The sequence below is a fragment of the Myotis yumanensis genome, unplaced genomic scaffold (genome assembly GCF_028538775.1).
Source record: "Myotis yumanensis isolate MYYU_CA2020_CCGP unplaced genomic scaffold, mMyoYum1.0.hap1 SCAF_4, whole genome shotgun sequence".
In the NCBI taxonomy this organism is placed as follows: Eukaryota; Metazoa; Chordata; class Mammalia; order Chiroptera; family Vespertilionidae; genus Myotis; species Myotis yumanensis.
Genome location: NW_027223755.1, coordinates 31,117,792 through 31,142,951, shown reverse-complemented (window position 1 = coordinate 31,142,951; position 25,160 = coordinate 31,117,792). Strand labels below are relative to the sequence as shown.

The 25,160-nt window shown below is 39.9% G+C and overlaps 2 protein-coding genes across 5 annotated transcripts in view; one reads left to right on the top strand and one right to left on the bottom strand.

Annotated features, from left to right (window-relative positions):
• Positions 1–1,217: 1,217 nt before the first annotated feature.
• Positions 1,218–4,227, top strand: SMIM15 (small integral membrane protein 15). Of its 4 annotated transcripts, none has more exons than XM_070412030.1 (3): positions 1,218–1,348; positions 2,820–2,952; positions 3,854–4,227. In XM_070412030.1, exon 3 carries the CDS (start codon positions 3,881–3,883, stop codon positions 4,103–4,105), a length of 225 nt encoding a protein of 74 aa, XP_070268131.1. In that variant the 5' UTR covers positions 1,218–1,348; positions 2,820–2,952; positions 3,854–3,880; the 3' UTR covers positions 4,106–4,227. The 4 variants fall into 4 exon arrangements, with proteins under 4 accessions (XP_070268131.1, XP_070268133.1, XP_070268130.1 ...); XM_070412032.1 differs by lacking the exon at positions 1,218–1,348 and adding an exon at positions 1,527–1,547; XM_070412029.1 differs by lacking the exon at positions 1,218–1,348 and adding an exon at positions 1,557–1,756.
• Positions 4,228–10,487: 6,260 nt separating this feature from the next.
• The window catches only part of NDUFAF2 (NADH:ubiquinone oxidoreductase complex assembly factor 2), a 112,732-nt gene continuing 98,059 nt past the window's right edge, over positions 10,488–25,160 (bottom strand). Inside the window, exon 4 of the mRNA XM_070412027.1 lies at positions 10,488–10,817. Coding sequence (XP_070268128.1) covers positions 10,566–10,817 — 252 coding nt within the window. The 3' untranslated portion in view covers positions 10,488–10,565. The remainder of the gene's footprint in view (positions 10,818–25,160) is intronic.

The window sequence follows — 25,160 nt, the reverse complement described above, 5'->3', positions numbered from 1 at the left end:
TCGAACACTAGAGCCAACGAGCTACAGAGGCTTTCTCATGCACTTTTCCCTCTGGCCCAGGACTCCTATGTGTTTAACAAGGGATTCAGCAAACTGTGGGGAGGCAGTAATGGGGGAAACTGTCTCTCCACCTTGGCCTCTGGAATGAAGGTTAAAATAAATTCTGACCCCCTCCTGGAATTACTACTTGGACAAGTTTTAAAAATTCACATAAAGTTACCTCCAGCAAGAAGTTTTCGGTAAACACAGTCCAGGGACTGACTCTGCTTTTTCTGGCTACGACAGGTACAGGCTAGGTCCAAGTAGCTTTGAAACCATCATCCAAGTTTTCAAACAAGGATAAGAAAACAACTGCTGCTAATAAAACATACAAACATTAACATATGCCCAACGTAACACTATTTTAGATCATTAGATTATTTGCCAAGAGCCCGTTCCCTGGTAAATAATAGTTACTGTTGTTCTACCTAAAGTAGTTATACCTGTTACAGCTTGCTCCTCAAAGAGTACATTCCATAGCCTTTCAAGAATAAAAACCTGCTTTATTTGTCAGACAACATTGAAGAGGTCTTGCAACATTTGCAGAAGTAGTCAAACAGCGCAGAGCAGTGCAAGCCATCACAAAGTTTGGTCGCCAACCAAACCAGAGCTAATCTCTCGGTTCCCGCAGATCAGAAGACAACATGAACTCACTCCTGCTGGTTGACTTTTGCATTCTTTATTTGTGTACTGAAAGAACAAGTGCCTCTGTGGGAACTCGATGCAGTTTAATTACTGATCGTTTACTTTGGGCAAATATCGATCATTCTTTTGCGAAATGAGTTCGGTTCTTCAACTAAAAACAAACAGCAAAAAGTCCTCACACAGCAGGGCTGCATTTCCCCTTAGTAATAAGATTCAGCGCACCCACCAGGGTCCCACTGTTTTTCCGTCTCCTCTACGCGAGGCTTTAACTGCAGTGAAAGGAGTCGCTGGGTGGCCCTCACCTTGACTTTGGGCGGTTTGTGGGGACCAACGCCTTGCTCGCCGCCGCTCTGGGGTCGGAGTTTCCAGGGGCCCCAGACCTCCCCCACCGGACCCTCCCCCACTGGCTCCCGCAGGGGCGGGGCCGGGCCCGGCCTCGGGGCAAAGGCAGAGGCGCTGAGGTCCGACCCGCTCCCGAGGGCCAGCCGCCCCCCGGGGGCCCCGGGCCCCGCCCCGCGCCCAGGAAGCCGAGGTCCCGGGCCGCACGCGGCGGCCGCGCAGCCGGAAACTGGCCGCTCGGCTTCCTCAGGCCGGATCCGGACCCGGCCGACCTGTGGGCGGGGCGGGGAAGCGGGGCTTCCGCCTTCCTGCTTCCGGCCTGGCGGTGAGTTGGGAGTTGGGGTCCGAGTCCAGGGTCCTGGGCGCGATGCGCGGGAGGCTGTGGGCTGCTCGGGCTGGTGCGGCCCTGGCGCCGGGCGGAGGCTGCCGCGGCCCGGGGGCGCGAGGTGTGGCGGGGCCTCCCCGTGCCCCCCCGGACGCCGCTCCGCGAGTCCCGCAGGGCCCGCGCTAGCCGGGCCGGAAGGGTCGGTGCCTGGGGCCCCAGGGGCCGGGTCGGGGGACGAGGGGAGAACGAGCGGGAGGGAGCCCCAAGGAAGAGGTGGAAGCGCGGAGGCGGTGAAGCGCCGTCCGCGCAGCGTCGGGCGCGGCTCTGGCCGGAGACCAGCCCGGTGAACCCCTAACGGAAGCAGAAAGAGAAACATTTATTCCTGAGAGTGTGGGACGCCCACGGGAGGTGCGTGGCCTGTGGACTGGAACCCCTGTCTGTGTGTTAATGGGAGAACTCTGCCATAAACCAGGCCCTTCACTCCTGCTTTATTCTTCATGGCAAAGTTCCTTTAGCTCCGCATTTTGCATGAGTTAATTCATTGCTGGGCTGGAGTTGAAACAGGCGGTTCTCTGTAGCCTCGGTCCGACTGTGGGGGTGGGGCGCTTGAATTTGGGGGTGGGAAGGTGAGCTAGGATATTGAACAAGTCTTAGGCACTTTAATGTGTGTCCAGCTCAAAACATGAAGAAATCGTAGGCTATAATTAAAACCAGTGATAATAGTTTTCTTGAGGTGATGGGATTGTGGGTGATTTTTGTTTTGGTTATCTTTTCTGATTCTTCTGTGGAGAATACGAATCGTGTAATGGGGAGAGAGAAAAAAAAAACTAAAGCGTAAGGTGAGGTGTTTGATTTTGTAATTATGTACCTAATCCTATAAGTAAATAGTCGATGACATATTTAGTATAAAAAGTTCAAGATGCCGAAACCGGTTTGGCTCAGTGGATAGAGCGTCGGCCTGCGGACTGAAAGGTCCCAGGTTCGATTCCGGCCAAGGGCATGTACCTGGGTTGCGGGCACATCCCCAGTGGGAGATGTGCAGGAGGCAGCTGATCGATGTTTCTAACTATCTATCTCTCTCCCTTCCTCTCTGTAAAAAATCAATAAAATATATTTAAAAAAAAGTTCAAGATCTAGGAATGGATATGCTATAACATCAGTGAGCTAACATCTTTTTATGTCACTGAATTATAAAATTCATAATTGTATTGTTGAAATAAGCTATTTAGTAAAATACATGCTCTCCAGTAATTAGGATTGTCTTATAGGGCATTTGCAGTTGTAGTAATTATTTCTTTCTAATTAGGAAGAAAGAAATCGATATTAGATGTCTATAACATGTCAGGCAATTTTAGGTGTCATTTATAGGTTGCATATCTAGTATTTAGAAATTTTTCATTTAAAATTGTATTATAATTATTCTGAAAGTTGTGATTTAAAGCTTGTTTTTTATTTTTTTCAACCCATCCAGCACATAGAATTTAAACCTCTCAGAAGTGTGTAGTAGAGCTAAGAAGAAGACAACCAACCAGGGGTCATCCTTCTGAAATTGTAATTGGCTCACTAATCCAGGACAAAGTTAGAGATCACAACTCAAGCATAAGGTAGATAATTTTTTAAATTCCAGCTGAAATTGTAAGTGACTGTATATATACCCATTCCTACCAAGGTATTCTAATTCTCCACTTTGAATAGAGGTTGACACAAATGTGAAAGGTAGAAAAGCCTCTAGGGCACAATAAAAAATGACACTCAAATCCACACTCTCCTCATTTGCCAGATGGCCCTCCCTTATCAACTCAAAAGGGAACAAAATCCATGGCACCTGTCATGGTTAATTTTCCCATTATTAAATATATTCTCATTGATTAAATTATGTCTTCAAGTAGGAGTCCTCAAAGCTGAAAGAGGGCATAAAATAGCATGTCACTTTTTGCTTATATCTTTTTGCATATGAATGGATAGTATTGCAGCTTCTTTTTATTCCTGGAAAGGGCCATCCATTACCTCTCCTACTCCAAGCATTTCTTGTACTCTGGCTTGTCTTTTTCAAACACCAAAGTTGATGATTTGTATTTTTGTTGATTAATACTTAATAGTACTAAGGCTATGTAAAAACACACAACAAAAACAAATGGGACTTAGCTGTTTCCTGGAGTGAGTATATAAAACTCAAGATTCTTATAAAAGTTTGCTGCTAAATAAAGTTTATCTTGAATATAGGCAGCACGTGAGAATGCATAGCCTTTATGACAGATTCCACATGGATTTTACTTCTATTTTCTATACCTTCACATCTTTTAAGTGTCAGTTTTCTGGTTGTCCTAGTTGAATTACTCTTTCTTAACTGGAGATATTAGTCTATTAAAATAGTACTAATTAGTACTTTTAAAAAACAACTAACTAATGAGTGATAATGGAATTCTGAGTTAACTGATTGTATAAATGTAACTTTTTCAAAATTTGATTAACTACATATTCTTTTCTCTTGTTCTCTTCTTCCAGTCCCCTTTTCCTAACACCATTACAAAGATGTTTGACATAAAAGCTTGGGCTGAGTATGTTGTGGAATGGGCTGCAAAGGATCCATATGGCTTCCTTACAACCGTTATTTTGGCCCTTACGCCATTGTTTCTAGCAAGTGCTGTACTGTCCTGGAAACTGGCCAAGATGATTGAGGCCAGGGAAAAGGAGCAAAAGAAAAAACAAAAACGCCAAGAAAATATTGCAAAAGCTAAACGACTGAAAAAGGATTGAAGGAATGAACAGGCTCTGCAGCCAGAGGAAACTCATTTGGGAAACTCTGCAGCTTTGGAAGGACCCTGTAAGGTTTCTTTTCTGGATTTATGATAGTATTTAATAAACGAAGCCTGAGCATATGGAAGAATCATGTTAGTTCTGACCGCTACTGCAGCAGCTTTTAGGCTTCTGTATAGAAGTCTATTGACAGTTATTTATTATGCCAAAAATGCTTTCTAACTGACTTAGTCATTTGCCATTTTGCAGCTTAATACATCCTGTGGAGAAAAAATGACTTTAGATTATGAACTCTACTCAAATACTGGCTCAAAAAGGGTCCTGTTCTGGACAAAGGAAACTAAGAATGTAAAAATGAGAACTGTCCTGAGGTGAAAAGTATGTTTTGGCTTAAAAAGAGATACAGCATATTAATTATATCTTTTGTCATTATTGCTTTTTATCTTAGAATCATTTCTGGCTTTCTCAAAGCAATTATTAATCAGTGAGTACTTCATTTTCTACATTTTCCTCATCCTAGCCTTCGAGAGACTGGTAATTATCAGACATTCTGCCCTTTTTAAAATCTAATTTTATAAAAAATTCATCTTGACTGTATAGAGTACCACCTACTAACAGTTTTTGTACTTATGAACACTGCCATTTACTTAGAGATGACTTGTTGAATAGAGTAACACTGTGATTTAAAGCTTGCAGTAAAAATGCTAACCCTTGTAGTACTTTGGAATCAGTTTATTCTTACTCGTGCTAAGAAATGTGAAGTATGTAGTTAAAATGTCTTATCTGATCATTTGCTGATTATATAGATACCTCTTTTAATTTTTATTCCATTTTTTGAACTCATGTAGTGATGTTCTATAATTTTTGATCAAACAAGTTCATGGTGAAAATTAAAATTTCAATTTTGTTTTCAAGAAACTCTGAAAGAGTAAGTCATATTTCATAAGTTAAATGCATGGTCCAATAATTTTACTTGCTATCACTATTTAATAGCTCATTAATATTTTCCTCATCCTGATAATTCTAAATTACAGAAATTATCCAGTAGCTTTAATTTAAAAATGAAAGTAGATATTGAAATAAAATGGATACATTTTTATAAGGGGCTTTCGGTTTTTTTGGGGGGGGGGGTAATTAAATAATTGAAGTTAGTTATGAAAGTTAGACTTTTCAAAGGGTTATGAATTTCATTTGTAGATAAGCATACTTGTAAAAGTTGAGGCTAATGTTTCTTAAATGAGAACCTAAGGATGTTTATGGACTGATAGGAACAATACTACCACTATTTTAGGTTGTTAGTTCTTACTTGATGCCATTGTAAACAACACGTTGCAACCCTAGGCACTGAAATAATCCAGTGTTTAGTTATGAGCTAGTAATTCAGGTGATCAAGATATGCTTTTTGTATTATTGAAATGAAAACAATACTTTAAAAAAATGCTTAGGTATAACTACTGACCCTCGTGTCTGCAGAAGCCAGTTTAAGAAAAAACTAGGTTAAGATATATCTAAAATGCTTTTGGGTTTCTGCCATCAAGTTGTTCACAAAAGGTATTTATATACATAGGTCTCACTTATGGCCACATTTTAGAGTAAAAGTACTACCACAAAAGAAATATTCCTCTTAATTCTCAGTTATCTATTAAAGCTGTGGTTTCATTGGTTCTGTTGTGATAATTTAAAGGTATTAATTTAACTGAAATATTTTTTTCTATAATTTTTTTTAAAGTCTTAAACATATGCCAATTTTATGTTTGTTTGGCATATGGCATTTGTTGTTTCTTTAGCTTTTCCCAACCCTTATGAAGCCTTTTTATACATGTAAGGTCAATAGATTTTACAATATTGTGTCTGTGTCTTAGTGTGTGTGTGTGTTTTTGGGGGGTGGGAATTCAAAATTGAGCCTACTGTGAGATTTGGGATTTTTTTAGAAAAATTAATCTTTTCTCATTGAAACAAATAGCACTGTAGTTAAAAGAATCACATTTACTATTATCCAGAATACTTCTTTTAAAAAAATTGCCTACTTAAATTGTTTGAAGTTCTGAGAAGTAATACAATAAATTACCTTTTTTTTTTTTTTTTTGGCTGGTTTTGGGGTAAAAAAGACAGGCTGCCTGTAGCAAACATTTAAAAACCCCTCCTCCTCTCTGCGAAGTTTGTGGGTCGAAATTTGATCCCTAGTGTCCATGTGATAAACTTCAGCATGGTATTATTACTGTATCAGATGTGCAAGGGCATTTCTAACTTTATTTCTTGAAATTATAGTAAACAAACTGGAAATAAGCTTAGGAAGCTATGAGCTGGAAATCCAATGTTGAAATCCTATATAATAAAAGCATAATATGCAAACTAACCAAACAGTGGAACAACCCGGGGGGCAGGGCCAGTGAACAGGCGGCGCCAGGACAACCAAGGCACGTGTCAGCAGGCAGAGGGAGGGGATGGCGATCAAGGGTGAGGGGGTGGGGGGGGTGGGGGTAGCGGCAACCAGCAGTAGCAGAGGGATGATGGGTGGGGGAGAGGGGTCAGGGCCGGCTGCTTGCTGGCCGGTGCCGTCCCGATGGCCCACCCAGTCGCCTCCCACAGAGGGAGGCCCCCTGAGGTCTCCCAGACTGCGAGAGGGCGTGCAGGGCTGAGGGACCCCGCCAGCCTGAGTGCACAAATTTTTGTGCATTGGGCCTCTAGTCCTATCTAATAAAGAGGGAATATGCAAATTGATGTGACAAAGATGGCGGTGGCCGGGCCAGGACGTTTGCATTGTTGCCATGGTGACTATGCAGGCGTTCCGCCCCGCCCCGCTCGCGGAGGGCCTCTCGGCAGGAGAAAGGTCTTCAGCTGAGCTGAGAGAAGAACATGAAGAAGGAAAATGGAGATACAAGAAAATTGTCTTTTGTAAGGAAAAGCTTCTTATAACAAAACTAGAAGATTGAGGCAGGGGAGAGTCTCTGGGCAGCAGGTGCAGAGTGGCTAGGCCCTGCAGAGAGCACAGAACCACAGAGAGTAGGCCTAAGCTATCAGGGCTCCCGGATTGGAGAGGGCTCCCAGATTGGACAGAGTGCATGAATCTTCCTTCATGCACCGGGCCTCTAGTAAATTATAATTAACAGCTCCTTACCCATTCCATCTTTCCTTATAGATGAAGTAAGGGAAAGTGGCAAGGGGCACTTTATACCTCATATGCTTTTCACTTAGAGAAAGTTTGGTTTCTATTTAGGAATGATTGCTTTTATGTTTGCAATTGGTTATAGTATCACTCTGGTTGATATCCTATCTGGACAAATTCTGTATCTCTCAAACATTAAAAGGGATTCCATGTTCAAATACCAAAAGTTTTAGAAACATAAGGTAAAACTTAGGATTCATTCCTTCATCTGTGTTGGAGTCTTTTAACTTAATTTGACTATTATAGACTCTCACCTCTAATTTTTTCTTTAAAGAACACAAACAAAAAGCTTTGGCTAAATAAATTCAGGTTTTATTTTAAATAGTGTGGGTAATGAGATGGCCTTAAGAAAATATAATGGTATTGGCTCAATGCTAATTAAGAAATAAAAATTAAAAAGAAAAATGATAGCTAGAAATCTGTTAGTAAAAGTAGGAATGGAAACAGGTAACAGATAATAGGGAAAAAATATTTCTTCTATTTTTTGTTGATTTTTAACTTTAAATATTCAAAGCATAGCTATTAAGCTAGATTTATAGGATTAAACCCAACAGCCAACACATTTTCTATACTGAAATAGTTTTTAAAATATAATAAGCCCAATATTGATTAAAATATACATTATATGCATGTATTGTAGAGGCATAAGAAATCAGGAAGGATTTACCTCTGAGAAAGTACTTAAATTTTTTAAAAACTACATAGTTTTGAAGTCTGTCTTGAAGAGGTGAAAAACATTTTCTTTAAAATAATTATAAATGTCCAAAATATAACAATTTAAAATATGAAATGTTGTAGACAAGCTAATATTTTATTTAATGCTTTAATTCTGCTTTGCATGTGCCTGGCCTAAAAGCCAAGTATAATGAAAAGACTGTTAATTAGGTCAAGATTACAGATCAATTTTTATGTAGGACATTTAACTCTTCTGATAACACCTAACAGTCAATCGGTCATCCTAAAAATGTTAGCCTTGAGGAAAGGAGTGTGAATGGGTTACTCCAAACTTCCTCACCTGTCAAAATGACTTTGAAAGTGCATATTCTAATGATGGTGGGCCGGTACCATCTTACTGTAACATAAGGTATTTTCCCACAAGAACTCGGCTGGAAATTTTTAAAAATACATTTTTTTTGCTGCTTCTGTAAAATATTTTAAATGAAAACTATAAAAATTAAAAGCAATATAAATTCTGTCATACCTTCAGATGTCTATAAACAGGCTATATATATGGCAAACATTTACTAGTACAAGAGATACATTAAGCTAATACGAATTTGGCAATAGAAATATTCTAGCATGTTAGGATATTTACAATTTTTCTTGTAATCTAGAATTCAAGAACATCTTAATCGTAATTTACAATCAATTATACTATAAATTTTACCTATTTTTATGTTGCCTAGTTCCTTTTTTGACTCTATGGTAAAATGTACTAATACTTTCTACAGTGGAACCTCGTTTCTCGAACTTAATTTGTTCCAGACGGCTGTTTAAAACCAAATCATTTTTTCCCACTAGAAATAATGTAAATTGAATTAATCCATTCCAGACATCCAAATGAATCCCTGTTTTAACCTTATATACAGCACATGTCTAATGTACTGTTTAATCTATAAACACTTTAAAAACAAAAAGGGAATGAAATGTAAATGAAAATTTAACAAAAAGGAAAGGAAATGTATAGTAAAAATGAAAATAATAAGCAGCAACAAAAGCAAACAAACAAACAAAAACACACCATGAAAATACAGCACAATATCCTGAGATTTTAACTGGTAAACTGACTCATATTCCCTTGTTGCCTAAGAGACTTGTGACTGATCATATAGCTATTAGCATGAAAGAGTTGTCAGGTTGAGAAGCCAATTGTTCAAGAAGGGAGACGTTTGAGAATTGAGGTTTGATTAATGATATCAAGAGATAGTAATAGGGCTGCTGGAATATTAGTATTATCATCTAGCAGCTTTGTCATTACATCAGTATTTACAGTGATTAGATTTGATTACTTGTTTTAGTATATTTTATAAAGTATTTTTCTGTAGTTTATTAAGCAATAAAAAATTTTACTATCTATTAAGTAAAAATCTTAACCTTTGTTTTAGGAGTTCATTGTTAACACCCAAGGATTTCCTTATATTATTCAAAGCATTAACATTTGGGTCATTTATTCAGTACATATTTATTGAGTGCCTATTAAAAGGCCAAACACTGTGAAAAGAACTCTGTATTAAAATTAGAAGACTAACTAGCAACAAAACTAGGTTGTACACTTCAGAAAAATGTGACCCTTCAAAAATACCTTTGTATAAAATCAGTGTTTTAATGTTGTCATCCATCTACATTTTTCTTCAATATACAAGTCACTGGAATCCCCACTATCAGTGGAATCACTCTCTTAGAACCCTCTCCTATTTTCCATTTTCTCAAAGTAATTTTTAATCTCATGGAATTCTAGTAATTGTACTATTTCTGTTTACTCTTCTCTCAGACTTTTGTGATGGATAGTCTGCTTCTAATGGCCCTAATTCTTGTTCTCAACTCCATCCTCAATCTATAAGCTAGATTTTGTCCCATCTACTCATCGAGGGCATACGGTTTTTCTGTTTTGTTTTTCCCCATTTATCAATCAAGTTTTCTTGGTCTAAAAATGTTTTATCCAATTTTATGTATGTTGTATTTTTTTAATATGTTTTTGCTGATTTCAGAGATGAAGGGGAGGAGAGAGAGCGAGAGTGAGATAGAAACATCAATGATGAGAGAGATTCATCATTTGGCTGCCTCCTGCATGCCCCCTACTGAGGATCGAGCCCGCAGCCCTGGCATGTGCTCTGACTGGGAATTGAACCATGACCTCTTGGTTCATGGGTCAACGTTCAACCACTGAGCACATTGGCTAGGCTTCAATTTTATATTCTTGATTAATCCTTAGAATCTTATAGAATGCCTCTCCAGAAATAGTAGTCTTCTCATTTTTTTCTTTTATATTTAATCATTTAGGAGAGGTCACTATCCTTATCATTTCTACCAAGATATATCTTGGAGGTCCTTAAATGATAAGGATCCAAAATCCTGAGCATTTCCAGCTATATTATACTTCTTATGGGAACAATCCAAGGAGGGAAAAACTAAGCACATTCCTCACATTTCTTGTGCATACTAAAAAAATGAATTCTTAAACTTAATGGAATAGAGAACTATTGTATAGTCATAAAGTCACAAAGTAATTTTTTACTTTTATTTGTTAAAATAGTCACATACATAGAAATGAAACAACTTTTTACCATAGGGCACTCATTGACTGCGCTTCTTCTTGCTGTCTTGTGGCATCCAGGATCCCGGTTGAAAGGTTTGACCAGTGCTGGTGGGATCCACTGATGGTTCATCTTTTCCAAAGTATGGGGCAGATGCATGCCCTTTAATCTGAGTTTCAATTGGTGGAGCCAAGAGTTCATTGCTTTCTTTACTAAGGAGTTTTTCTTTGTCATAAAATTCTTTGCTTTTTATTTTAATTTCTTCTCTATACTTTTCATTCTTTAGTATTTCCTGCATGAATATATAGATAGGAGAAACTTAAATTTCTATTTAGAAGAAAACCCAACCTACAGGTTGTATTAAAAAATAGCTAGTAAAAAATAAAGTATATACTTGCTTTGTATTCAAATAATACATAGATATGTACAAGATGTTTGAAAAAGCTATATTACATACCAGAGTTACTTGAATTAAATAGTTCTGTCCTTATGTACTATAATAAAAAGATGTGAAGAACCATAACATAGAAATATTTACTACTCAATAAGTGAAACAAACTACTTAACATGAAATATTACACAACAGCATAACAGTCACTCTATCAAAGATTTTCTAAGCTTAACAGCTATTTTCTGCCTGAAAGCTAATCATCAGTAATCATACTTTTTACTGGAGATGAACTGAAGGAAAGATGGCCCCAGAATGATGCCCCTACCAGTCTCCTCTGAGGGAGTTAAAGCATGGATGCTAAGGCCACCCTCTATCTTGCCAGAACCAAGCCCCATCTACTTTTTCTGCTCTGGAGTGGTATGGCAGTCAAGCAGAGGAATGGAACTAGAGAGTTGAGCATGCTCTACACATCAGTTCCAGGGAGCGCTTTGCAAATGGAAATGTTTCCTCAAACCAGTGAGAGCAGTTTGCAATGCAGCCTGTCTTTCAGATTTGCTATTCTATCTGTACACCCCAAATTACAAGGAATCTGTCACTGTCTTTTATTAAATACTAGAGGCCTGGTGCACAAATTCGTGGGGTCCCTCGGCCTGGCCTGTGGGATCAGGCTGAAACCAGCTCTCCGACATCCCCCAAGGGGTCCCGGATTGCGAGAGGGCACAGGCCAGGCGGAGGGACACAATTGGGGCCGGGGAGAGATGTGGGAGTTTGGTCAGCTGAGGAGGGAATGCGGGAGGGCTCCAGGGCGTGTCCAGCCCATCTTGCTCAGTCCCGATCAGCCAGACCCCAGCAGCAAGCTAACCTACTGGTTGGAGCATCTGTCCCCTAGTGGTCAGTGCACATCATAACAAGCAGTTAAGCAGCCTTAGCATATCATTAGCATATTATGCTTTGATTGGTTGAATGGCCAACCAGTCGACCGTACATTTAGCATATTAGACTTTTATTATATAGGACAAGGCCATCAAATTAAAAAGCACCATTGTTGTTTGCACCACTAGAAAGCAATTAATACTCCTTCACAGCTGGTTTCAGAGATGTTAAAATTTGAAAAGATGTGCATCTTAAAAACACGAAATTCAGTCATATTTTTTTGCTGATTACTTCTTTCTCTTCTGTCTTCATGATCAATTCTAAATGGGTGACCATTTTAATGTTCTTTTTGCTATGTTATTTTCTAATTTTTTAAAAACATATAACATAACAAAACTTGTTAATATAATGTATTGACAACACTGACAAAACCAAGTACTCCCAAGTGAATTGTTAATTTCAACACTTTAAAATGACACAAAATATATATGACACTTAACAGCAACATCTGGGAATCTAAATGTATGATGCAATCTTGGTTTCTCAAATGAATTTCAAGTAACAATAGTCCTTTAAAAACGTAAGCACCAATCCTATATAATAAAAGGCTAATATGCAAATTGTCCCCTTGACTGGGAGTTCAACCAGGAGTTCAACCAGGGGAGGAGCCGGCCAGCCAACTGCCCGTGGCCCCCCGCCCCCATGGCTGGTCCCACCCTTGATCAGCCTGATGGGGGCGGGCTGGCTGGATCCACCCATGCACGAATTGGTGCACTAGGCCTTTAGTATTTAAAATAATGGTTTGTACTTAAAGGGAAAAAAAGGTTTTGGGGGTTATAGTGTTACAGACTTTTAGACACAAAGGGCCCATCAAATGAAACTTCCCCCTCAAAGCAAACATATGAGGGAAAGAATATAAATATTCTTGTAATTTCCACAAAATAGACAATTCCCCACATATAGTTTAATAACCATAGTAACTATGAGTTGGGGACAGTTGCTGTGAGTGAGGGTGAGAGTAATCGTTGCCTCTCACACACTGTAAAATTCTCAGGTGATGTGACCACATATCATAAAGGATCTCCCTCAATAATATACTGGGAATAGCGGAAGTAGAAGAAAATACTTTTCCATGCTTCCATACTCTTCAAGATCCTCTATGAACCTTGTTTTCATGGAAGGTCTTTCTCTTGAGCAGAATGCAAGGTTCAGGACTGAGTTGAACTTGCACTAGTAACCCAACATGGGTAGCAAGAGCCTACTGAGATACTGGATTGCCTGGCTTTTGTATGAGGATCAGCCACATGGCCTGAAGCTGCCTGTACCTACTTATTTGCTTCAGTTCTACTGTTGCAGTCTTATAGCTGGTGCAAGCTTCTGCCTTCTGCATAAAAGGAAATGGACGGCAGAAAGCTGTTCTTTTTTCCTGCCTTCACATAGCTTCTCTTTACTTACCATTACTCTGACCACTCAGTTTCTTATAACAACTATTTAGGCAAATGGAGAGCCAATCAAAATATGTTAATTAATTTAACATATGAAGATGGGATAAAGATTTCAGAATTGAAAAACATGGAGACTAATTTTTCCTAAAAAAGAATTTTCCTTTTTGTCTTTTCAAACAAAACTAATTGTTATCAGACCCTTGCTAACAGCTTCCATTAAAGTTAAACAACATAAATCATTTATGAAAGGAAATCTAGTTTTGTAAATATTTGGAATAGATAAAATGAAAGTAGTTAAGTAGAAAAATAGGAATTTGTAGACTTACAGATAAATATGTCATTTTGTAAGAAAGCCTATTTTACAGTAGAAACTGCCATAAAGCATGAATTTTCCTTATATTCTCTTGGAACAATATCATCTTAAGTCTCAATATGTTTATCAGTAAAAAACAGTATGTTTCTTTCAATGTTTGTAGAGGGATAAACCGAGAGTAAGTGGGCCTTCCTTTACATGAATGTTCATATATTCAAAATAAGTATTTATCCTTTTATATACTACTAGAGGCCCGGTGCACAAAAATTTGTGCACTCGGGGGGAGAAGGGGGTCCCTCAGCCTGGCCTGTGCCCTCTCGCAGTCTGGGATCCCTCGGGAGATAACGACCTGCTGGCTTAGGCCTGCTCCTGGGTGTCAGAGGGCAGGCCCAATCCCTAGGTGCAGCGCCTGGTCGGGCTCAGAGCAGGGCCGATTGGGGAGTTGGGGCGCCGCCCCCTGTCATGCACAGAGCAGGGCGGATTGGGAGGTTGTGATGCCACCCTCAGTCATGCTCAGGGTAGGGCTGATTGGGGGGTTGGGGCACTGCCCCGTCACACTCAAGGCAGGGTCGATGGGGAGGTTGTGGCGCCACACCCTGCCACGCAAAGAGCAGGGCCGATCAGGGGGTTGGGGCGCTGCCCCCTGTCACACACAGAGCAGGGCCCATCAGGGGTTTGGGGAGCTCCCCCCTGTCACGCACAGAGCAGGGCCGATCAGGGGGTTGAGGAGCTCCCCCCTGTCACACACAGAGCAGGGCCCATCAGGGGTTTGGGGAGCTCCCCCCTGTCACACACAGAGCAGGGCCGATCAGGGGGTTGAGGAGCTCCCCCTGTCACACACAGAGCAGGGCCAATAGGGGAGTTGGGGCACCACCCCCTGTCACACACAGAGCAGGGTCCGTGGGCGGGGGGGGAGTTGGGGCGCCACACCCTGTCACACACAGAGCAGGGCCGATCAGGAGGTTGGGGCGCCGCCACTGTCACACTCAGGGCAGGGCCGATGGGGAGGTATGGCTCTACCCCGTCTCACATAGAGCAGGGCCCGTGAGAGGGGGTTGGGGCGCTGCCCCCTGTCACTCACAGAGCTGCAGAGCGATCAGGGGTTTGGGGTGCTGCCCCCTGTCACGCTGATCCCGGTGCCGGAGGCCTCGCGGCTCTGCTGATCCTGCCCGGCAGGGTCACAGATCCCGGTCCCAGACCGCAGACAGCCTTGCCTGCTGCCGCCCGCCTTCAGTATGCAAATTAGCCGCCATCTTGTTGCTTCAGGGTGGGGGTCCCCACTGGGGTGCCTGGCCAGTCTGGGTGAGGGGCTGAGGGCCGTTTTCAGGCTGGCGGGCGACTGGAGCTCCAAACCTCTCCTTTTTCTCTTTTCTTTTTATTCTGGCATTTATTTACCTTCTATGGCTGTCACTGGAGCTGAGAGCCGGCTTTCTCTCTGAGGCTCGGCTGAAAGCAGGTTTCTGGCCTTTGTTTTCTGTATTCGAAACAATGTTGCGACTCCAGCTCTGAGATCCCGGCTGACTGACAGGAGGTTTCTGGGCTTTTGTTTATCTTCTATAAATGTTACTATGTTTCCAACTGAAGCTCAGAGGCCGGCGGGGAACGTTGGAGTTCTCTGTCACTGACGGAAGCAAGCCTCCCTGTTCGCATCAGCTGCCTGGCTGCCGGCCGCCATCTTGGCTGACAGTTACTTTGTATATACTCACTGATTAGCCAATGGGAAGGGTAGCGGTCGTACGCCAATTACCATGTTTCTCTTTTATTAGTGTAGATTACTGCTTTACTCCCTGTCAATAAATATTCTTTAATATTTTAGAAAAAAAGATGGTTGTGTGGTATTTTATGACTTGCATTGTGCCATGATTTATTTAAGGAATACCTCATTGTTGTTTCTAGTATTTCACTTTTCATTTTAAAAAAAAAGCACTATGATGATCATCTACAGAGAGTACCTTGACAAAAATAGATATAGTTTCAATTCCAAATCTACCTCTGACTAGCGGTGACAGCAAGAAAGCCACTTAACTTTTTTCAGTCTCAGTTTCTTTCTTCTTTCTTTCTTTCTTTCTTTCTTTCTTTCTTTCTTCCTCTCTCTCTCTCTCTCTCTCTCTCTCTCTCTCTCTTTCTTTCTTTTTTAAATGTTTTTATTAATTTCAGAGAAGAAAGGAGAAGAAGAGAGAGAGATAGAAACATCAATGATGAGAGTGAATCATCGATCGGCTACTTCCTGCACGCCCCCTACTGGGGATTGAGCCTGCAACCCTGGGCACATGCCCCTGACCAGAATCGAACCTGGGACCCTTCAGTCTGCAGACTGACCTCTATCCACTGAGCTAAACCAGCCAGAGCTCAGTCTCAGTTTCTTTATCTGAAAATGAGAATAAAGTGACAGTGCATGTATAAATATTTACATCTTAAATACTCATGTGTATACTGTTCACATTGTTAGGTCTTCTGGAAGTTTGTTAATAGTGGTTAAGAACATGGGCTCTAAAGCAAGACTACCTGCATACAAATTCCAGTTTTGCCATTTTACGAGCTGGGTGACCCTGTCAATGTTGCTTAACCCTTCTGTGTCTGTTTCCCTTATGTAAAACTAGAGGCCCGGTGCACAAAAATTTGTGCGCTTGGCAGGGTTCCTCAGCTGGGCCTGTGCCCTCTCACACACAGTCCAGGACCCCTCAGGGGATGACTGACTAATGGCTTAGGCCTGCGCGCACCCCCTCCCCCCCCGGCCTAAGCCATTAGTCGGACATCCTTAGCGCTGCCACAGAGGCGGGAGAGGCTCCCACCACCACCGCTGTGCTGGCCAGCCATGAGCTGGCTTCTGGCTGAGTGGCACTCCCCCTGTGGAAGAGCACTGACCACCAGGGGGAAGCTCCTGCATTGAGCGTCTGCCCTATGGTGGTCAGTGCATGTCATAGCGGCCAGTCATTCCATGGTTAGGGTCAGTTTGCATATTACCTTTTTATTATATAGGATGGAGAAAACAATACTCTCTTTTGTGTTGTTGTTAATCCTCACTTGAGTATATATTTTCATCGATTTCTAGAGATAGTGAAAGGGAGGGAGGGATTCACAGAGAGAGAAACATCTATATGACTCTCACATCAATTGTTTGCCTCTTGGATGGGCCTCAACCAAGTAAATGCCCTTGACTGGAATCGAACCTGGGACCCTTCAGTCAAAGGGCTGATGATCTATCCACTGAGCCAAACTCGCTAGGGCAATACTGTCTTCTTCAATGGGCTAATGTAGGGGCTGGGAAAGAAATGACTAATGAACAGTACCAACAAAAATGGGTACAGGTGGATTTTAATGATTACTTATTCCATTCCATTAAAAAATAAACATACCAAAACTTATATCCAATCCTCTTTTTCATCTCAAGGTACAAAAATAGTCTCAATACTTATACTTTAGTACTTTAAGTACTAAAAAATTTTAACCCACTAGTTTGTGATGTACATTGAATAACTTTTTTTGTGAAAATTTTGTAAATATTCTTAATTTGCTGGGATGAAAAGTCTCCAATGTTTTAATGTGCTACAGCCTCCAACAAAGGCAGCAACCATTACCACTGGATTGAGATAAAAAGTGTTAATAAGGTATAATCCACAGATTTGAGAACAAGATGGAATAATTGGTGCCAGACTAGATCGCCTGCTATAAACAACTAGAAAACTGAACAAAAAATAGTAAACTTCTCAGATAGTAAACAACAGGCAGTGCAATACTGTGATCCTTGAGAGAAGGGATACAAATGAGATAAGCCCTGCATCACCTCAGCTTTCTGTGTAGCAGCATATCATGGGCTGCTGCTCAGGGTGGGGGAATCCAAGTAGAGGTTGGAGGTCTCATTGAGCTAAAGAGATAGTGATGATTGGGGAGACTGAGGAAGCTGAAATTTGTGGGGTAGAGTACCAGAATACACCGAAAGATTACTAGAAATGTGCATAAGGACCCACTTGAGTCTGAACATTAAGCTGTATGCAGTAGGGTGAGAGTCTAGGGGGCCAGGAAGGTCAATTCCTGGTTAAAGAATAATTAAACCAAACAACTGCTGGAGTTTGCATGAGACTAGGAGACATTCAAGTTCTAATTAGCTAGAGATTCCTCACTGAACAGGTAGGGCATTCATATAAAGACTTGCAAAAGATCCCTCCTTAGGAGTAAGGGATAAACTGGTATGCCAGTAGAGGTAACTCTAGACCGGCACTGTCTAATACAGTAGCTACTAGTAACACTGTTATTTAAATTAGTTACAATGATTTAGTCCTTCAATTGTACCAGACACAATAGCCAAATGTGTCTACTGGACACTATATTGGTAAGTGCAGATATAAAACATTTCCATCATTGCAAAAACTCCTATTGGACAGCATTGGCCTAGATCCACTCTAACAGAACTTAAAATAAGTCTCCAAAAGTTTGCACTGATTCACATATAATGTACTCCCAAACAAACCTCAACATTTTTTAAAGGAAGACAACAAAATCCAGACAATATAGTAAACAATATACTATTTCATTGTTCACCATTCAATCAAGAAGTGAAGAAGAAAAGATGATCTAAAACAATGAGAAAGTTATGCATGAGGTCAACCCCATTCTCAGAAGGTCATATCAGAGTCCCGGGAATAAAGTATTAAAGGATACGAATCTCAGGGAAGAGAAAGAAACCATAATGACAATAGAAAAAGTATGAGCTGTATTTAATCTTTTAATTCAAACCTTTCCAGTCAATAGAAACAAAACCAAATACGGCAGAAATGATGACATTAACAGACAAGGACTTTATCACAACTACTAGAAATATGTTCAATGTCCAAAAGGAAAATGAACATAAATGGAAAAGAAATAGAAATTATTAAAAAAAACAAACACAAATTGAATTTCTAGAGGTGAAAATACAATATGTAAAATGAAAACAAAATTAATGCATATGCTTAACAGCAGATTAGACACTACAGAGCCGTGGTCGGCAAACTACGGCTCGTGAGCCACATGCGGCTCTTTGGCCTCTTGAGTGTGGCTCTTCCACAAAATACCACGTGGGGGCATGCACGTACAGTGCGATTGAAACTTCGTGGCCCATGCGCAGAAGTCGGTATTTTGTGGAAGAGCCACACTCAAGGGGCCAAAGAGCCGCGGTTTGCCGAGCCGCAGTTTGCCGACCACTGCTACAGAGGAAAAATGGATCTAAAGGCAATGGAAATTATCCAAACTGAAGCAAGAGAGATAAAAAGTTTAAAAAAATGAACCAGCACCTCAGTGAGCTGTAGAACAATATTATGCAGCCCAACATACATGTAACTGGAGTCATAGAAAGAGAAAAAAAAGGAGGAGAGGAAATAATGACTGAAGATATTCCAAATAGATAAGTATATAAATCTACATAGCCAAAGTACTAAAAAACCCCCCACAAAACTCCAAGCAGGATAAGTACAAAACCAAAGCACATCAAAATCAATTGCTAAAAATTAATGATAAAGAGAAAATCTTAAAACCAGCTACAGCAAAAAGACACATCACTGCCTTAGCCAGTAGTTCAGCTGGTTGGAGCACTGTCCCATACACCAAAAGGTCACAGATTCAATTCCCGGTCAGGGCACTTGCCTAGGTTGCAGGTTGGGTGTGTACGGGAGGCAACCAACCGATCAATGTGTGTCTCTCTTTTTCTCTCTCTCTTCCCTCCTCTCTCATTTTCACTCCCCCCTTTTCCTTCCTCTCTCTCTAAAATCAATGGAAACATATCCTTGAGTGAGGATTTTAAAAAAGATAAATACTACAGTTCTCATCAGAAACAATGCAAGGTATAAAACATTAGAATTATTTTAATGTGCTGAAAGAAAAGAAAAGCTCTCAACTTAGAATCCTGTATCCAGTGAAAATATCCCTAAAAAATAAAGGTATCATGACATTTTCAGACAACTAGAGGCTGAATTTTTCACAAGCTAGCCTCTTCTACAAGAAACATTAAAGAAAGTACTTCAGACTGAAGGAAAATGAGATGAACAGAAATTCAAATTTACATAAAGGAACGAATAGCACCAGAAATGATCAGAATGAAGAACTTCATTGCAGAGGAAAATGCTAGATCTTTGGACATTCTGTCAGGTACTCAATGCCTTTAACTTTATATCCACCTCTTCCAAAATCCTTCAGCAAATGAGGAACATCATCATACTGTCCACTGAAACTACTGCTGTGGGTTTTGAGGCATATCATGACTGTATCCCCACCTAGAGGACTTTTCAAGCTTTGCAAAGACACCAGTTACCACTAAGTTGAGAAGTGCAGCCTGAAAGGCAAGAGGACTGTAGTGATCATATGCAGCCCTCAAATTAATAGCACCTATCTGGGAGGGAGGACAATGCCTCATTCCCTCCCTATTCCCATCTGACAAAGAGCCTCTGCCCACCAAGTCTTCCATGTCTTATACCATTGTCCTTGGCTTCCCTGGCCTGGGACTTAGAGGAGTATGTCAACAATGGAACTTCTCCATCTGAAGCTGAGTGCAGTGGAGTTAACAATTAGAAAGTCATGCATGAGGTCAACTCCATTCTCAGAAGGTCACATCAAAGAGTCCCTGGGAATGAAGTATTGAAGGATACCAATCTCAGGGAAGAAGAGAAAGAAACCATAATGACAATAGAAAAAGCAAGAGCTGTATCTAATCTGTTATTTCAAACCTCTCCTTAAATACATCTTCTATGAATGACTATTGTTCTGTGACAACTTTTCTCCTTTCAACAGACAGTAGGAATGTTCAGTTGGAGCAAATTTGCTTATGCTTGACATTGGGAAAACAGACATTCAGCTGTAAAGTATTAAGTATTTGAGTCTACATAGTTTCTTTATGTCACATTATAAATTACCATTGTTTGTGAAGGATTACACTGAAAAAAATATTTTAAAAAAAGAAAAAGCTCTGGATGTGTTTAACAAGCTCATCCCTGTTTTTGTAGAATAGTCACAGTAATGGTTATTTATTGCGTACTATTCATTAATTCAGTGATGTGAACTCAAGTATACAAAAGGTTGTAGCTTAAGTCCTTTCCAATGCCAAGTCTTTGCTAAGAGCCCTGCTTAAGAGCCCTAATACTAGCTGTACTATTGTTGTATTCAATGTTGTAAATTGCTAGGTATGGTAATGATAAAAAGCTTTTAAAGTTTTTTTATTTATTAATAAAATACAGACAAAAACAAAACTTGAAAATGCAATCTACTAACATGTTGACTTACAAGTCATGCATAGATCTTAGGCACAATATAATCCCACTCCAATCATACAGTCCCTTATGTGATATTCTAGTACATTCTTGGAATTTTCCAAGATGGTGAAAAAAATCAGCTCTAATATATAGTTATAGCTGTGGGAGATATTAGATAACAGAAATGGATACTAGAACTACAAAAAAGAGGTAAAACAAATGGCAGACTAGGACTAAGGTCTCTGTGATGATGCCTTGGGAGAGATAAAGGAAACTGAAGCATTGTAAAGCTGGACCTTGAACTGCACTCTAGTATCTGAGAAGAGAGAGAGAGCTGACCACAAGTGCTCTCTGTTGGAGTTATAGTAACTGGAAGAAAGTTTAGTTTACTTGATGAGTATCAGGAAAAGAGAAAGGTTGAGAAACATATCTGAGTGCGTTAAAAGGTTACCCAAAGATTCTTCTGTCTCTCTGCCATTCTGCATCTCAGGGGCCACACTGGGACCAGAGGTGTGGGAGTGAACAACTCTGAGTCTATACTATTAAGTGGAATCGAATATTTGGATGCAGTTCTACATATACATACAAAACATTTTAGAAATATTACCTAGTAAGTGACAGACAGTAACTATAAATAATTATTCATTATTACTCATTTAAGATATATAAAACGTTAGTAGTATTTTTTAATTTAGTGTGCTTATACATTTTTGCCATATGTATGTATAAATAATGGTTTTCATAATATAATTCAAGACCTCAATCTCCTAACCCTATATCTATCTCTCAAGTTTTAACCTTGAACATTTAAAAATTTAAATATGAGTACATTGACTTTGAGTCAATTTAAGAAAAAACATTTTTGAAGAATACAAAAAGATTTAGTAAGTAGATTGCAAGTGACTATTTGGCACAAAATATGTTCCAGGTCCCTAAACCATAGACGTCGGTTACTGTAGAAGGGTCTTATTCAGAAAATGGCCTCCTAAAATATATTATACACCCCTGCCCCACAATCAACATAACTACAATGGGAATTTGGGGAACAACTATTTCAAAATGTTGTAAGCTGAATATTTTTTTCCAGTGTCAATTTTATAACATACCATGAAAAAATTCAGGCCTAGCAAATGCAACAGAATGCCTAAGATTAAAAATACTGCCAAACTGTTTAATTAAACTACATTTTTAGTTCTACAAGTTGAACTGACAGAATATAATAATAAGTTATTAGAGCACCCTTTTTTAATATGTGAAAGAGATAAGAGAAAAACGGGAGAGGTACAAGGTCACCAAAAGGTACTTTGTGTTCAGACCAGAGGCAACACCTGCTAGATTAGTAATAAAAAATGAATTTAATCTTGCCTGGATGGGAGTAGAAACCAAAAGGGTAAATAAATGACAGTTAGGTTAGTATGATAGCACTGGGTTGCTAAGAAATCTACTAGAATGAAACAACAACCAAGCAAGTTCTGCTTTAGCAGAAGCTGCTCCTGCTATGTGTTTTTGCCAATTACTAGTGTGCCTCTGCCAAATCAATGTCACATTTAATTTATTAACATTCAAATATACTGCAAACAGACTTTGATCAGTTACAATAATGAACATTAGACTGAGTTTTGTTGTTTTGACATGCTTTCTTGAACTTTTCCCCTGCACTTTTTTCAAAACATTTCTAATTGCAAGAAGTTGATCTCAATTATTCTTGTTATTTGAGGAGACAATTGTAAAATTTGTTTATATTCCTTGCTGGCTAGGAATTTCTGGCATTGAGTTTTCTTTCTTTGAACTTGAGCCAGATTATTAAATCTCAAAATGTCATTAAAATGAACTAATCACAGAGCCTAAGTCATTAATAGTTTTGTAGGTGGTATTTCCTTTGATATAAATGAACTTCCATATACTAGTGTATGAAAAAAAGACTTTGAGCATAAAGATACAATTATTTAATTGAAAAAGAAATTTAGCCAATAAACATTAATAAAAAAATAAATAGACTTGTTTAACTTTAGTCTTACTTAATTGAATTGCCCTGGTGGGAGACAAAGGAAACCTTACTCCAGTGGTTCCCAAACTTATTTGGCCTACCGCCCCCTTTCCAGAAAAAAATATTACTCAGCGCTCCCTGGAAATTAATTTTTTTAAAATTTTAATAGCAATTAAACAGAAAGATATATGTATTAATGTTTCTACCTTTTTCGTAAAATATAGTAAAGAAAGGTGTAAATTAGAAACATTGAAGTTTGAAATTATGAAACTATTTATTGAACTCAGAATAGAAAGGTAATACAAAAAAAGTTAAAACAAATGCACCTGTGGCCATCACCACCCCCCTGGATCGCTGCAGCGCCCACCAGGGGGCGGTAGCACCCACTTTGGGAATCACTGCCTTACTCCCTTGTGTGAGAAGGGAAGACCACAATCCCTGGGAGAGAAAGCAATGTCAGGCCCCATGGCTTTCCAGGCCTGGGCTCCTGAACGGGGAAATAAGTGGCAGAGCACTGGAGCCCTGGAGGAAGAGGAGGTTCCATCTGCGAATGATTGCTAACATTTGTTGAGCTGTTATCCACCAGCTGCTGTAGGGAGAAAACAGTTACCTCCTAGGTCAGTGGTTGGTAAACTGCGGCCCCTTGTGTGTGGCTCTTCCACAAAATACCACGTGCAGGCGCATGTACAGTGCGATTGAAACTTCGTGGCCACACTCAAAGGGCCAAAGAGCCGCATGTGGCTTGCGAGCCGCAGTTTGCCGACCACGGTCCTAGGTTAAGGAAGGGAAGAGAGGAGTTGGGCAAGAAGAGGTGAGATATAGTTAGAGAAGTTGGGGCTCCAGCTTACAGTCTGCCCTAGAGAATAAAAAAATGTCCTGCTGAAGGCTGTCCTCCAAGATATACTCATTCATTCACGCACTATTCATTCTTTCTTCTACTAAACAAAGGTATCCTGAGCACCTACAATTCAAAGCCTGGGAGATACAGGAAACAAAACCTGGGTCATACTCTTATGGAGCTTCCTTGGGAGCCGAGAGGAGGATAGGCCAAGGAGGTGGCTTGCTGCAACACAGACTTATCCAGGAGTCAAGGTGGGAAGAACTGGGTAAGCACGAATGGCCAATTATGTGGCTAATGTGCATGGGTTCTTGCCTTCTGTCTCACCCACTCATTCATTGGTTCATTTATATATCGAGAGCCCACTATGTGCCAAGGATACAGAGTGAAAAGACACAATTTTTATCTTGTCCTTAAGGAATTCACAATCTAGAGAAGAGAGATAGGTAAAAATATTAATTAAATTACAATATGATTAATTTTGTGATATTAAGCAAATAATGATATGAGAAACAGAAGGAAAGCTTGTGTTCCTATTATGGTCTACATGATAGGGACTAGGGGGTTGGAAATGACTTCCTAGAGAAGGTGATGCCTGAGTCTTAAAATAACCAGAGAACTGAGAAGAGCAGGGGCATTCTGGGAAGATATAAAGTACATGTTTGCAGGAATGGAAGAGTAAAGCAGCACTGCAAACTCAGGACACTGTCAGTGGTTCATATGACATGCAATGTTAGGACACTGAGGTTTAATCCTGAAACCCATGAAACCCTGAAACATTTTTTGACTTTGAAGCAAGAGTAGGTTTCCAGATAAAAGAGTAGAATATTTAATTTGAATTTCAGATAAAAAACAGATCATTTTTTAGTATAAGTATGTCCTAAATATTGCATGGGACACACTTACATTTATTATTATTCATTGTTTGTTTAAAAGTTAAATTTAAGTAGGTTCCCTGTATTTTTATTTGAGAAATCTGGCAACCATAGCAGAAAGATTTAAATGTCTATACCACGTTTAAAAAAATGACTCTGGCAACTGTAGAGATTGGATTGGAGGCAGGCAAGATTGGAATAGAGAAATCAGATAGAATGCTACTGCAGACATGCAAGGGAGAAATCATTAGGGCAGAACCCAAGACTATGGGAGTGAGATGGAGAAGAAAAGACAGATTGTTAAGATATTCAAAAGGAAGTCTTGGTAACCAAGTATGTGGAAGTGAACAAGATCAGGACAATCCCCAAGTTTCTGATGAGTGATGACAGATAATGTCATTGACCATGCTGGGAAATAGAAGAAAAGTGGAGTTTCATTTTAGACTTATGGGATTTGAGATACCTGTAAAATATCCAAATATCTTATGTTAAACTTTTAGTTCCTTCTTCTCAGCCAAAGCTCTGAAGTGCTGCAGGACTCAATTAGAGGTCCTATTCTCTTTCTATACTTTCCCCCTAAGTAATTGTTTCCAATCTTATAACTTTACAGTCTATATATGGCGAAGAATCTCAAGTTTCAGACCAGACCACTCTCCAAGCTCCAGAATCATATATCCAACTATCTAACTGATGTGT